The 13,659-nt window shown below is 40.4% G+C and overlaps 2 protein-coding genes across 2 annotated transcripts; both read left to right on the top strand.

Annotated features, from left to right (window-relative positions):
- Positions 1-134: 134 nt before the first annotated feature.
- On the top strand, positions 135-5,002 carry cct4 (chaperonin containing TCP1, subunit 4 (delta)). Its single transcript, XM_080880260.1, has 13 exons — positions 135-412; positions 1,114-1,166; positions 1,248-1,337; positions 1,488-1,596; positions 1,932-2,196; positions 2,294-2,426; positions 2,694-2,833; positions 2,942-3,038; positions 3,269-3,379; positions 3,510-3,640; positions 4,035-4,269; positions 4,561-4,674; positions 4,834-5,002. The coding sequence occupies exons 1-13, from the start codon at positions 295-297 to the stop codon at positions 4,846-4,848; spliced, it is 1,611 nt and encodes a 536-aa protein (XP_080736386.1). The 5' UTR covers positions 135-294; the 3' UTR covers positions 4,849-5,002.
- A 187-nt stretch (positions 5,003-5,189) lies between these two features.
- fam161a (FAM161 centrosomal protein A) lies at positions 5,190-13,452 on the top strand. The gene is made up of 7 exons (XM_080880253.1): positions 5,190-5,863; positions 7,522-7,790; positions 8,221-9,450; positions 9,689-9,856; positions 10,057-10,156; positions 12,287-12,426; positions 12,521-13,452. The coding sequence occupies exons 1-7, from the start codon at positions 5,708-5,710 to the stop codon at positions 12,801-12,803; spliced, it is 2,346 nt and encodes a 781-aa protein (XP_080736379.1). The 5' UTR covers positions 5,190-5,707; the 3' UTR covers positions 12,804-13,452.
- The last annotated feature ends 207 nt before the right edge of the window (positions 13,453-13,659 follow it).

Raw genomic sequence — 13,659 nt, 5'->3', positions numbered from 1 at the left:
TGGATAAAAATGTTGTTTTAATAAATTACAGTAAACCCTAATCAATAACTTCTGGGTTCTCTATACTCAATCTTTACTGTCTGCAAACGTCATCTCCAAGCGCCGGGTAATTTGACAGCCGGGTCCTTCCTTCTGCTGCAGCACCCGGCGATCTGGAAGCTTCTAACTAGGGTGCTGGTATCGGCTCCTTAATCTGAGTCCATCCGAAGCCGAACTGTGGTGTTTCAGCGCCGGAGTTCACTAGTCTGACTCTGAAGACTCCCCTAAACATTTCCCATCGATTATAAAGTCAAGATGCCTGAAGCGATGGCAGCACCGAAGCTTTCCAACGGAGGCAAAAACAAAGGAGGGGCGTATGTGGACCGCGACAAACCGGCGCAGATTCGCTATAGTAACATTTCTGCCGCCAAAGGTATTTTGATATAATCATAGTTAATCAAGCAGCTAATATGGGATTCAGGGTTTGTACAGCAACCTGCTCTGCTTGTTTGCTGGGCACCGTTATTCCTGGTCCTATAGACGGTACCTTCCGCCTAGTCCAAATCTCATTCATTATAGTTGACGGCGTTTCTTTGCTATATAAATACAATACAGCGGCCATAACAGATAATGGTCAGTTAATAGTTTACAAGAATCCAACATCTTTATCTAATGTTGAATAAACCATTATGGGTGCTTGTATTACTTTTTCCAGATTAGTTAAAAGAAGCAAATTAATACATGAATAATAATATAATAATTTGAGGGTTTAATTAAAAAACAAAAAGAGCACTACTGAGCACTTGCTACAGGATGCTAATGATTCAGCACAATCTCTTCATTGTTGGGTTGTAATGCTGCTGAGCTGTCAGCTGAACTAGATTACGCATGTTTGTAGTTTTCAGTAAGATCCCTTTGATTTTAATAGGTAATGTACAACATAGAGGTTCCTGCTATATCAATGATATTGATACTGAAATGTTTTCATTAGTTCATAAACATGAATATGCTGTGCTTACCAAGAAGAAGCTTGAATATTAGTCCTCACTTCTGTTTTTTAAAATGCAAGACAAGATGAGTGGAATTTGCTTGACTTGGTTATTACCTGTGTTCTCATCCTTTGTTGTTTGTTAGCTGTTGCAGATGCCATCAGAACAAGCCTGGGCCCCAAAGGCATGGACAAGATGGTCAGTGAACAGATTTGATGGCTTTACCCAGGCCCCTCATCACACCTGTATCTAAACGATGGCTGTTGTTTTTGGTTTCAGATCCAGGATGAGAAGGGTGATGTAACCATTACCAATGATGGGGCCACCATCCTGAAGCAGATGCAGGTGCTCCACCCTGCTGCTAAAATGGTACGTTACAGCAGCCTGCACAGAAGCTTTGCAACTAAAACGGACCTATGAGTGCTCCCTTTCTAAGTATAATTTTAAGCTTCGTTAAACACCAAACACTGTTGTTAATTCGGCGATTAACTCATATGGCCTGAACCAAATGTGTTTCAGCTGGTGGAACTGTCCAAAGCCCAAGACATTGAGGCTGGTGATGGCACCACCTCTGTGGTGGTGATAGCTGGAGCGCTGCTGGATGCCTGCTCCAAGCTGCTGCAGAAAGGTGAGTGCTTTAGGGGATTGAAAAATCGAAAAAGTGATGCTACAGCTTAATTTTTTTTCTCTTTTTTTAAGAGTAATAGTAGAATTATTTCTGTCTTTTTTGTATCTTGTAGTTTGTTTTTATGCGCATTTTGAATTCACGCACTGGACATGTTGACTCCCTTTACTTTGCAAGGCTTATTTTGCACAGCAGATGAACTTAAGATGGCGCTAAAGCCCAATACAAGATAAATAAGGATCGTTTTGAGCTGTGTATCTGGAAAAGTTGAAGAATAACAACATGAACCTTTAATTGAGCACAATTGAGCCCGTTTAATTACTTGTCTCACCTGCCAGGTATCCACCCCACCATCATTTCGGAGTCGTTCCAAAAGGCAGTCGATAAGGGCGTGGAGGTGCTAACGGGCATGAGCCAGCCAGTGCAGCTGAGTGACCGTGAGACGCTGCTCAACAGTGCCACCACGTCACTGTGCTCCAAGGTGGTGTCACAGTATTCAAACCTGCTGGCACCCATGAGTGTGGATGCTGTTATGCGAGTCATTGACCCAGCCACAGCCACTGGTGTCGACCTACAGGACATCAAAATCATCAAGAAGCTTGGGTGAGTGTTTTTGTTTGTTTGTTTGTTTTTCTACTCTTATTTAAGCACTTTCTTCTGATTTTTGCTAGGCTTAATCACGTGTGTGTTGTGTGTTTAGAGGCACCATTGATGACTGTGAGCTGGTAGACGGCCTTGTGCTGACCCAGAGAGTTGCCAACACTGGTGTGACCCGAGTGGAAAAGGCCAAAATTGGCCTTATTCAGTTCTGTCTGTCCCCTCCCAAGACTGATGTGAGTCGCTTGATGAATATCTGCTGACAAGAAAACCCTTTCTGCCTTATTTTTTATGCTCAGCTTCAGATTGTAACAGTGAACTGCTGCTACAGTTTTGACTGCTTCAACTGCTATCGTTGCTCCTTTTCCAGTCATACAGAAGAGAAGACATTGTTTTCAGTAGATAGAAAACACTGTCAGTGCTGTTCTTGTGAACCATTATGTATTCCTTCAGGAAAAGCCTTCTTTTTCTGACCTTCTGTTGGGTTTTTGTGGGGCATGTAGATGGACAACCAGATCGTGGTGTCAGACTACGCCCAAATGGACCGCGTGTTGCGGGAGGAGCGTGCTTACATCCTCAACTTGGTAAAACAGATTAAGAAGGCTGGCTGCAACGTGCTGCTCATCCAGAAATCCATCCTCAGGTATGCAGGGAGCGAAGGACACGAGAAAAACACACTCTGCTATGCATTTCAGTCTTCTTCTGATACACGAAACATCTGTCACACTAACAACTAACTGTCATGTAACAGAGATGCTCTTAGTGACCTCGCCCTGCACTTCCTCAACAAAATGAAGATCATGGTGGTGAAGGAGATTGAGAGAGAGGATATCGAGTTCATTTGCAAGGTTAGTATTGTCAAATGAACCACGGCTTCTCTGTTTTTCACACAGTATTTAATGGACCTATATAGATCTACATCACATTTGGCAGCACTTTATACTTTTTAAAATTTTATAGGAAACTAGTCATCAGTTAACAAGATTTGTACACTTTTAACTTGTGAGCAAGTATTTAGTTTTGACAACTGTGTTTAGCATTGCACACCATTTAACTGAAGCCCCCACCCCTTCTTTAGACTATTGGCACCAAGCCCATCGCCCACATCGACCACTTCACTCCAGAGATGCTTGGCACTGCAGAGCTAGCAGAGGAAGTCAATCTGGATGGGTCCGGCAAACTAGTCAAGGTACAGTTGAGTCTTTGCTCAGAGAAACTCAGTTGATTTTTTTTGAGTTAAAGGACACAGAATGTTTCACTTGCAGCTGAGGAAAAAATGAGCTGAAACAACTCTGTGCCTCGCTTGCCACTTTTTGCAGATCACAGGCTGCACGAGCCCTGGGAAGACGGTGAGCATTGTGGTGCGCGGCTCCAACAAGCTTGTGATTGAGGAGGCAGAGCGCTCCATCCATGATGCTCTGTGTGTCATCCGCTGCCTGGTCAAGAAGAGGTCAGTCAGTTATTTCTGAAGAGTAAATTTCATTGTTAAAAAAATTCTTAACGAACCTGAAAACATACCCCTCCATGCTGGCTCACATGGCAAAGTTGGACTGTTCAAGAACACCTTTAGATACAGTTACAGGTACGATTGCCCTCTGACAAAGGCGCTTTTGCACTGACGCATCCTGCAGGAGCGTAACAAACAGAGGAACAGTATTTAGGAAAGCTCGCCATTATTTTCGCAATGGGTTGCTTCAGCAACTTTGATGGAGAGCATTCAAACAGATGTATTCTTTTTTTGAAAATGTCTTTTTGGTTGTTATTATTTTATTTTGATCCTAATTTCTCTCAGTAATAGGATCAGTTCCAATGGCTTTTGCATTTTTGCCTTCTCTGTCTCTCAGGGCTCTCATTGCTGGAGGTGGTGCTCCAGAGATTGAGCTGGCTGTGCGTCTGGCAGAGTACTCACGCACACTGGCTGGCATGGAGGCCTATTGTGTGCGGGCATACGCTGATGCCCTGGAGGTGATCCCATCGACGCTTGCCGAGAACGCTGGCCTGAACCCCATCTCCACTGTGACGGAGCTCCGTAACAGACACGCACAGGGAGACAAGATGGCTGGCATCAACGTTCGCAAGGTTGATCTTTTAATTTATTAATTTATTTTTTAAAGTTAGCATAGCCTGACTTTGTGGAGAAGGTACTGCTAACAGAAGTAGATATTTAAGCTACTTATCCAATAAAAATGTTCTCTAGTTGCTCTCCAATAAAACTATTGTCTTGTTTGTTTGTTTTTTGTGGGGTTTTGTTTTGTTTTTTAGTGCATTAATTTTCTTTTTCCTGTTGAATGTCAGTGTAAAATGAATTTTGAAATGTGAACAGTTAGACACAAAAGACACACACCAAACAATTTGTTGTATGTGCAACAGGGAGGGATCTCCAACATCCTTGAGGAGCTGGTGGTGCAGCCTTTACTGGTCTCCATCAGTGCACTGACACTGGCCACTGAGACGGTCCGTAGCATCCTGAAGATTGATGATGTGGTAAGACTTAATCTTTTTTTTTTTTTTTTTTTTTTTTTTTAAACATTTAAAGTGAAATTATTTTAAGATAATTTCTTGTATACTACCTTTGGCTTTTTGCAAAATCTGAGTTTATTAGATTACAGTTCAAACCAGTGGAAATGTGTTTTCTTGTTGCAGGTGAACACCCGATAGGTCTGTCCATTGAGTTTTGTCACCAAGCCTGCTCACACTGCAAGGGATCAGAGGACTCTGTTAACACCATTCTGTTCAGATTTCCACTGTAGTTGTTACGTTGCATAATTTAATAAAAAAAAAACAACTTGTTTTTTTTTTTTGTTGACATTCATTCCCTGTCTGTGTGATTATATCTTTTAAAGCAAGTTGAACCTTTACATCTTGGCCTTTTGTCTTGTTTCTGTTAATCTGTATAATCAGAGCATGCAAGATACCTGTCATATGTCTAAGTAGCAAACTTGCACACTGAAGATTACAGTTAAGAATAACAATAACTGCTAAATTTCACCACTGAATCAAATAAAAGGAATTATTTTTAAATATCCATCACGCAAAGCAGACAAGAACATAAGTCTCAAAAATAATCATGTATTGTTCTAGCTAATTTGTATAAGTAATCTGCATCACAGATGCAAAGTACTTAAGATTTAACCATATCTTTAGACTTAAAATTTATTTTGGGGTACTGCAATTTTGTGAGTAAGGGTACTTCTGGAGGATTAATTTTTCCACATCCATAACTTATGTCATAGTATTAATCAATACATTAAGGCAATTGCAACATTATTTTTTTTGTTCAACTATTCGTTTCACAAATTCTGGTGCTTTTAATTTGTATGGAGCCCAAGGCTTTTCATTTCCTGCCACTCTCCGTCACTTCCCTCCCAACCAAGCTTCTCTGTTGCTAAGGACTTCACTTGCTACCTGCATGTGGATAGAGAGCGAGCTTGTTATCTCGACTGAGTACTCTTACTACAAGTGATTTTGTGACGCAACTTAAAAAAATAAATAAATAAAAAGCAACATTTACAAAAACATGGCAAATGCTCACCGGAAAAACGTTTTGGTTACTTCATGTTTGAAAACGCCGGTAGACCCGCACACCAAAGCGCCGTTAGCTTCGTATGAACGCGAGAGAGTCCTGCCGTGCATGGTTACAGGTCACGTCGACAACCGGGATTACGAGAAAGAGGTAATTTTTACTGAGTTTTAATTGTTGTGTACAGATTCCGATTATCAATTACAACACCTGCCTTTTGTTTAAAAATCCCCTAATAATCAGCCTGCCAGCCCCCTTTTACTGACATGAACCGTAGCTTTCTGGTTAATTTACAGATAGTTAATTTAGATGTTTCCTTTTCCTCAATGGTGGAGGAAAATCCACACAGAAAGTGCATTACTTACATGCTGGAGAAAAAATTGCAGACTAAGTCACTGTAAATACTTTAATCCTGCAAAAAAAGTAATTTATTGTTCCGACAATTGTTAAAATTTATTTTTAATAATAATAATAATAATAATAATTTAGTAATAGTAATTTAACATAGATAGACCCCCGGTCATTCTATACAGACCTTTACATTTATTGTTACTGGGATCTTTGACATATTACAATTTGAGACATTGTATTTTAAATATTAAGTTTAAACTGTCTGTCTGAACAGAGTAGAATCGGCTATTTGTATTTAAAGTTTTTTTTCTCCATTATTATCCAGACTTTACTTTGTGAAGTAAGCCACACACTGTTTCTGATCTGGTTCCAACAGGCCGTTGACAGTTTAAGGTCAGCCTGTGTGGTGGAAGGGATTTGATCTGTTTAATTTGTTTAGCATACTATTTGTGGACTTCCATCTCAGCCACATTATCAGATGTCACATTTAGTGTATAATCCTAAAATCACTCATCTTCTGCTGTTCTTCCATCAAGGATCTTGATAATTTAGTAAAAAGTTGTGAAGGCAGACACCTGATGTAAATTGTGTGTCTGCCTGTCGTGCCTCAACATATGGTCAGTGTCGCTGCTGTGACAGCATAATAGGCTTAGTCCTGGAGGAGTGCTCAATGAGTGGTGGTTAAGCCATTATGTTTGAAGATGTAGGAACATGAAATGGATGAACGTGACAGCTTCACAATTCGTATATTTATTCCATGCAACATTTAATATACTGAATCCAAACATATATTGTTCAAAAAGTTATCTAATGATGACCTATTCTGGTCATTTCCACCTCTGTATTTTGCCTCTTGGACTCTTCTAGAATAGCTTTGCATGATTCACACTCAGATATTACCTATTCATCTTATACTGGGACTTGATACAGCCCCTCAGTCCATCCTCTGTCTGAAACAAGCTGTTTTAGCTCCTCTCCCTAATAAGCCAGCAAACCTTCTCATGATTTGCTGCCGTTTGCAAATTGAAGAGATAAACAGCAGCTGGAAGAAGCATCTGAACCCACAGTAAAAGTGTTGGTGAGATAAGGATATCCCCTATCACTGACACACAGAGCCAAAAACAAAACGAGAATGGAAACATCTCATGTGGCTCACAGAGGTTACTTGTACATTACCTGACCTCTTTATTGTTATTATGACTCATTATTAACTTTGATCATATTTAACATAAGCATCCAACACTGGAACAGCATATCCATCCATCTTCCTCCACCTATGCAAGGTTGCAGGGAGGCTGGAGCCTATCCATGTTGCCATAGGGCGAGAGGCGTGGTACACCCTGGACAGGTCACCAGTCTGTCGCAGGGCAGTGTATAAGTGCAGTGTATTTTGGTCACTTATTATATTTAGATATAAAATGGCTGCTGATTGCAGTATGAGATTGTTGTGACTATTTCAGATGGAGTATGAGGACTCAGGCTCTGATTACTGTGATGAGGACTACGCTGGGACAGGAGGCCCTTTCATGATAAACAATTATAGAGCAGCAGGAGATCGCCTCGACCTCAGTCAAATCTTCTTCTCCAATGAGGAGTACTACAGCAAGCTGGAGGAACTGAAGAAGGCCCACCTGCACACCATGGCAGAGCTGGAGAGCATGTATCGCCAAAAGCTGCAGCTCAAGTCCATGGAGCCATTAGATATGACAGTGATGGATGGAAGGCAGAGGTGGGTGGATTTTGTTCAATATTATGTAAGGAACTAAACACTTGTTCATTGTCTTTCTGTATGTAAAGAATTTTTGGAACAACACTAAACAGACAAAAACCCCATAAAACATATAGTGAAGCTATGCAAATGTGAACCTGTGACCATAGTCCTTTTCTGATTAGAGAAAAGCACACAACTTTTGCATCCAACAATAAACCAGTGATATTGACACTTTTGACAATTTTAAGAATTTTATGAGGCTTTTATATAGTTGGAATTTATTTGTTTAGATTCTGGGCTGCTGACTGGACAAAATAAGCTTTGAGAAATTGTGAATGACATTTTTCACAGCATTTTCTTAAACAAAACTAATAAATTGAATAATTGGTATTATTATTGATGACTTTTGTTCAAGTTTGTTTTTTCTTCTTCTATTTTTTTTTTTTAGACTGCCGTGGGTTCATGCTACTGCTACAGCTTCACACTGTCATTTGAGGAAGTCTCACTCTGCTGTTGAACTCAGATGGGTCTCTGGGCATTCAGACTCCTCAGATGAAGATCAAACTGCCAGCAACAATGATGAAAAAGGCATACTGTTTTCCCCCAAAGAGCACATCAAGAATATGTGGAAGGACTTTAAGCTGTCCCCCTATCATGCCCACCTGTCCTCTGCTTCGCTGCGCAGTCTAACAAGTGACCAAAATAAACCACAAAAGAGAACAGGGCACAAGAAACAGAGGAATAAAGATAGAGAGCGGGAGCACCGGAAAGATAGAGTAACTGTCCCAAAACCTTTCCAGATGACACTACGTGAGGCTGAGCAGCGAAAGCGAGGCATAAAGACACGCTCAGAGATTGAACTGGAAAACATAGAGCTGCGACGGCAACTGGAAGAACTGACAGAGTGTCAGAGGAAGTTCCGTGCCAGCCCCGTACCTGCACACATTCACCTGCCACTTTATGATGAGCTACAAGAGCGCAACGAGGAACGACGGCGAGCCATGCGAGAGCGAGAAGAGCAGCATCTCCGGACCATACAGAAGCCATTCAGCTTCCTGGAGCGGGAGCGGCTGAAGAAGGAGCAGAGACAACTACGTCACCTGCAACCATCTGATCAGGAGAAAGTGAAACCCTTCAAGGCCAAGCCTGTGCCAAAGTCTGTCTACATAGCAGCATCAGGGGAGCAGATGAAAGAGGAGCAGCTGTATCGGTCTATCAAGATACAGATGAGGGCTGAGGAGATGCTTCACAATGCTTCCATGCCTCCGAGCATGCTCAAACGACGGCTCAGTGAACGGAAGAATCGCAAAGATGTCAAAGCTGGAGTCGGGGGGGATGATGGCTTTTCACACAGGCCGCAGATAAACAAAGAGGTACCAGATTTCAATGCCAGTTATAGGCGCTTCCAGAAGCATCTGGAGAAACGAAAAGAGATAAAGCCTGCGACTGCGTGTGAACCATTTGAGCTGAGGACATCACAGATTTCCTCACACCGGGAACGGATCCTGACTGATATCGAGAAGGAGCAGAATAGCCCTCGAACACTGCGCTGGCCATACATCAGCCCTGGGCCAACCCGGACGCCAAACTCAAGCCTCTGTTCATCCCTCTCAGGTAGCCTGGAGGTCCTCCCTGCCAAAGTCACAGATGCCACAAAAAAGCGCCATGAGGCCGTGAGGTACCACCTTAGGGCACCAAAAACTTCCATCATTTTAGTAGAGACAGTGAATTGTCCCATTTAGACAAAGTCCTCACCAGCTGTCTTCCGTGATTAAAAAGAAGGCCTCCTCCCAGCTTCCCCTGCAACCCTTATAACCAAATACACTTATATAGCTTGTTTTTGCACCCATAAGCTTAATTACCTGCACTACCTGTAAACATTCCTACATCCATGACCAAATTTTCTACCTGAATAGGAAGGTGCTGCAGCAGAGGAAGAAGGCTGAGGAGGAGGAAGAGCGGTGGAGGGAAAGGCAGATGCAAAGGGAGAAGAGGCTGCAGGGGCTAGTTCTGAAACGTGCCCAGGCCAATGACCCCCACCTAGCTCTTTCACAGACCCATCCAAACAAGCTCAAAGAGTTCAGGTATGCTGAAAACAGCGCTACTTTCACTCTAAGCTTTGCTGAGCAGGTTTTTGCAAGAAACGCTTGGTTGCAAGTTCCTATGGCCATGCAGTACATTCAAGTTGAGTTTTATATTTGTCTTAAAGTAAGGAAATGCACTTTTTTTCTTTTTCCATGTTCTTTAATGAGAAAGATGATCCACTGCACTCTTATGTTTATAGGAAACAGGATCTTCAGCGCAGGAAGGAATACAAGCAGGAGATCAAAGAAATGCAGGAGAGAGTGAAGGGAAGGCCACTGTTGTTGGAGCAAGTTGCACAGGTGATTGTGTAACCACTACATAGCCACATCATATCACATCATCACCTGCATGACAAACCTGCTGTCTTTCATCTTTTACTACACCATTTGGGTTTTATCATGACGATATATATGTGCCTCTAAAGATTTAAAAATGTGAGGGAAATTAGAACGAAATAGCTTTAAATTTGATGAAAGAACAATTACAAAGAAGCCAAGCAGTAAATATTCATGTGTAAAATGTTAGCAGAAATCTTTTCTTGCTGGAAAGCACACAAAGCATCCATTAAATGCATTTCAACTTTTTGGTGAAATATAACTATTGTTTTTCCAGCTAACTTCACAAAAGAATTTCCCTTTGAATAAATGAAGTCTTTATCTTATCTTATCTTATCTTATCTTATCTTATCTTATCTTATCTTATCTTATCTTATCTTATCTTATCTTATCACACTCTTGTACAATCCGTGTGTCCTCTCGCTCTCTCTCTCTCTCTCCCTCCCTCTATTCTCCTCACTCCTTCATTCTACTGATAATTACACAAACATTGTATCCAACAACAAAATAATATCACACTATGACAATCACTATGATACTTTCTCTCTCTCTCCCCCTCTCTTTGCTGGTTTTGGTACCCTATGTCAAATCAGTGAATTACGTCCACGATTTATGAGTTAGGAAGTAATAAAAGAAGTAATAAAAATTAATGGCAGTCATCATTTTTATGACTATAATAAAATTATAATATTTCATAACTCGGTAATAATCAATAATCATATGAACAAAAAATGTATGATCATGAAAATATGGTGATGGAATAGGATGATGAATAAGCTGTTTAACCTCCTAGGACCTGCGTCCACATATGTGGACATCACATTTTGGGTTATTTAGACCAAAATACTCAATTTTGCTCTACAAGGGCCTGATATCCACTTACGAGGACATTATGCTGCTACTGTTCTATCGAAATTTTAAACAAATATCCTCATATGTGGTTCTCATTTTTCTTAGAAACAAAAATCAGGTAAAAAAAAAAATCTGGTCATTCTTTGTTTTTACATTCATTGGGTCCCAATCAGCCCAAATATCAAAGAGAAATCAAAAATGCATGCCGTGGAAGAGTTCGGGTCTTAGGAGGTTAGGATAGAAATTCAACCTGTGGAATAATTTATATTTTTGTGCTGCTATCATTTTAAACCAAAAGGTTTACTTTTTTGACCAAAAATGCCACATTGGACCCTTATTTGGGGACCAAATGAATGCAAAGTCTTCTTTACTGGAGGTTAAAAATGGCTCTTTGGCATTTTATTAAAAAAAATCTGAAAGAGCAATGTTGTAAGTGGGAATACGCCTGAATGTGGTGAGGGGACCAGCAAGACTGAGTTGTGGAGCAGCTGGTAAGGACTTGTGTATTTCTGCAAAGTCTGCAAAGCTGTCTTGGTTGATTTCAAAAACTCTGCGTACTTAACTCGTCAGAAGGCCATAAATTCAGATCAAAACTGTCCCACAGTCTCTTAGTGGCTGAAGCGAGAGCCTGCCTCTCTGAAATGACTTTATTGATGGGTCTGGGAGAAGTTCAAGATCATGGCTAGGGGTTACAGTCAGGGGGCTATTTCCGGTAGGTGAAAGTCAGGCAGGCGAGAACTTCTGGTCACTCAAAGTCGCTGGGGTTGAATGAGGGTGAAACAGCTGTTTCACAGCAATCAGGTTAAACCCGGCCTGGTTTAACACATTTTAACACACACACATACACAAGTACCCAAAAACAGGGTCCTGCCAAGGTGGCATTTCTTGTCAAAAAAGTAAACTTTTTGTTTAAAATGACAGCAGCACAAAAATATGAATTATTCCACAGTTTGAATTTCTATCTCAAACAACCTGTTCATCATCCTATTCCATCACCATATTTTCATGATCATATATTTTTTGTTCATATGACTATTGCTTATTACCGAGTTATATCATAAATATCATAATTTATCATGATTTTATGATATTTATAAAAATTGTGACTGCCATTAACTTATATTACTTTCTTTACTACTTCTTAAGTAATTAAATGGAATATGTTCTTTAAGTAGAACATATTCCTTCTTTACAGTACATCTTTAATTATTCTAATAGTTTGAATTTGTCCTGCTGTAACAGAGGAATGCCAAACAGGCTGCAGATAAACACTACACCAACACCCTGCATGGATGTGACGTGACAGAGGAGTTTATCAGCAGTAAAGCAGGCAAATTAGGATCTTCACCCAAATTGTCTCCATCCAGCGAGAGCAAGCAGAGGTAAATCTGTGACGCTTACAAACTTACTAAACTCAGTATTCTATCTGTTAATAAGTAGTCGGTACACTACTCATTATGTTCTTTTAATAATTAGTGACCTTGAGGAAGCAGACCTGGGTTATGAACCAGTTCACTATAGGAAAGTCTTCCTGGATGATGATGTGGATGATCCAGCCGAGAAGGAGGGAGGAAGAGCAGACGAGGAAAGCGACGAGGTCTCGTCTAATTACCAAGACAGTCACCACACAGAGAAGGATTGTCTTGGGGATGATTGCCATTATTCTGATGAAAGTTACCAATACTCAGACGATCACGAGAATTACTCAGAAGACAGTGAACATGCTGCTGACACTAAGGAGCAGGAGGCAGAGGACTGATATTTTAAATGTCATCATGTGTTCTTTCTCTGAGAGAGAAATCTGACCAAATTGTGAAAGGTTAATGTTTCTTTATTATAGGACTTTCAAGCTTGAGCTGTCTTGTTTCATCCCTTGAAACTCACTATTTTTTCTAGTTTTCTATCATTTTTGTGTCATGGCTGTGACAGATGTGAATGATTGCATTATGTGATTTCATTACCATACATTTAAGATAACGACTTTATTTTACTTACTAGAAAGCATAACAGTAACACAAATTTCATGCTTGAGGAAGTAACTTCAGACACAGCCACAAGCCATTGTCACAACACACACTTTGACTTGCCCTGTTAGGAGAACCTTGTGTTTCACTGGTCTTTTCTAGCACTCCATGATCAGAATGTGTCCTGAATTAGTACTAATAGTTCATATTTTTTGTTGTGATGTACTGCTTTAGTTCTTAACATTTTCCCACTTTTTAAGCAGTGTCTAAATTCAACTAAATCAAACTATCACTGAAAATAAACTTAATAAAGAAACAGCAAAATGTAACTTGAATGTTTGGAGTATATTCTCAGATAGTTATATTATTTAATTGTTAAATGTGCATGTTTTCTTTTAGCACGTCAAAATGTGTTATATATAAATACTTAATCGATAGCTGTCCTTTTTTGTATTGGCTTAGAATAAAAGATTTCTAGTTATGTGAAATATTTCATTGACTGGCATTCCTGGACACATGGCCTCGGTTATATCATGACGACTCGTGTAGAAAAAAAGCCACTCATTTAAGAACTAAAAATGGTGTAATTTGGTTAAGCATTTAAGTAATTCAGTATTTGTTGCTTTGGGCCTTAGGCAGAGGTCAGAGTGG

This window comes from Rhamphochromis sp. 'chilingali', assembly GCF_963969265.1.
Source record: "Rhamphochromis sp. 'chilingali' genome assembly, chromosome: 4".
In the NCBI taxonomy this organism is placed as follows: domain Eukaryota; kingdom Metazoa; phylum Chordata; class Actinopteri; order Cichliformes; family Cichlidae; genus Rhamphochromis; species Rhamphochromis sp. 'chilingali'.
This window is presented reverse-complemented; position numbering and strand designations above follow the sequence as displayed.

Coding starts and splice junctions, on each gene's coding strand:
- fam161a (XM_080880253.1), top strand. CDS start 5,708: ATGGCAAATGCTCACCGGAAAAACGTTTTGGTTACTTCATGTTTGAAA. Junction 5,864..7,521: donor ACCGGGATTACGAGAAAGAG/GTAATTTTTACT, acceptor TGACTATTTCAG/ATGGAGTATGAGGACTCAGG. Junction 12,427..12,520: donor TCCAGCGAGAGCAAGCAGAG/GTAAATCTGTGA, acceptor TTTAATAATTAG/TGACCTTGAGGAAGCAGACC.
- cct4 (XM_080880260.1), top strand. CDS start 295: ATGCCTGAAGCGATGGCAGCACCGAAGCTTTCCAACGGAGGCAAAAAC. Junction 3,641..4,034: donor CGCTGCCTGGTCAAGAAGAG/GTCAGTCAGTTA, acceptor TCTGTCTCTCAG/GGCTCTCATTGCTGGAGGTG. Junction 4,270..4,560: donor CTGGCATCAACGTTCGCAAG/GTTGATCTTTTA, acceptor TATGTGCAACAG/GGAGGGATCTCCAACATCCT.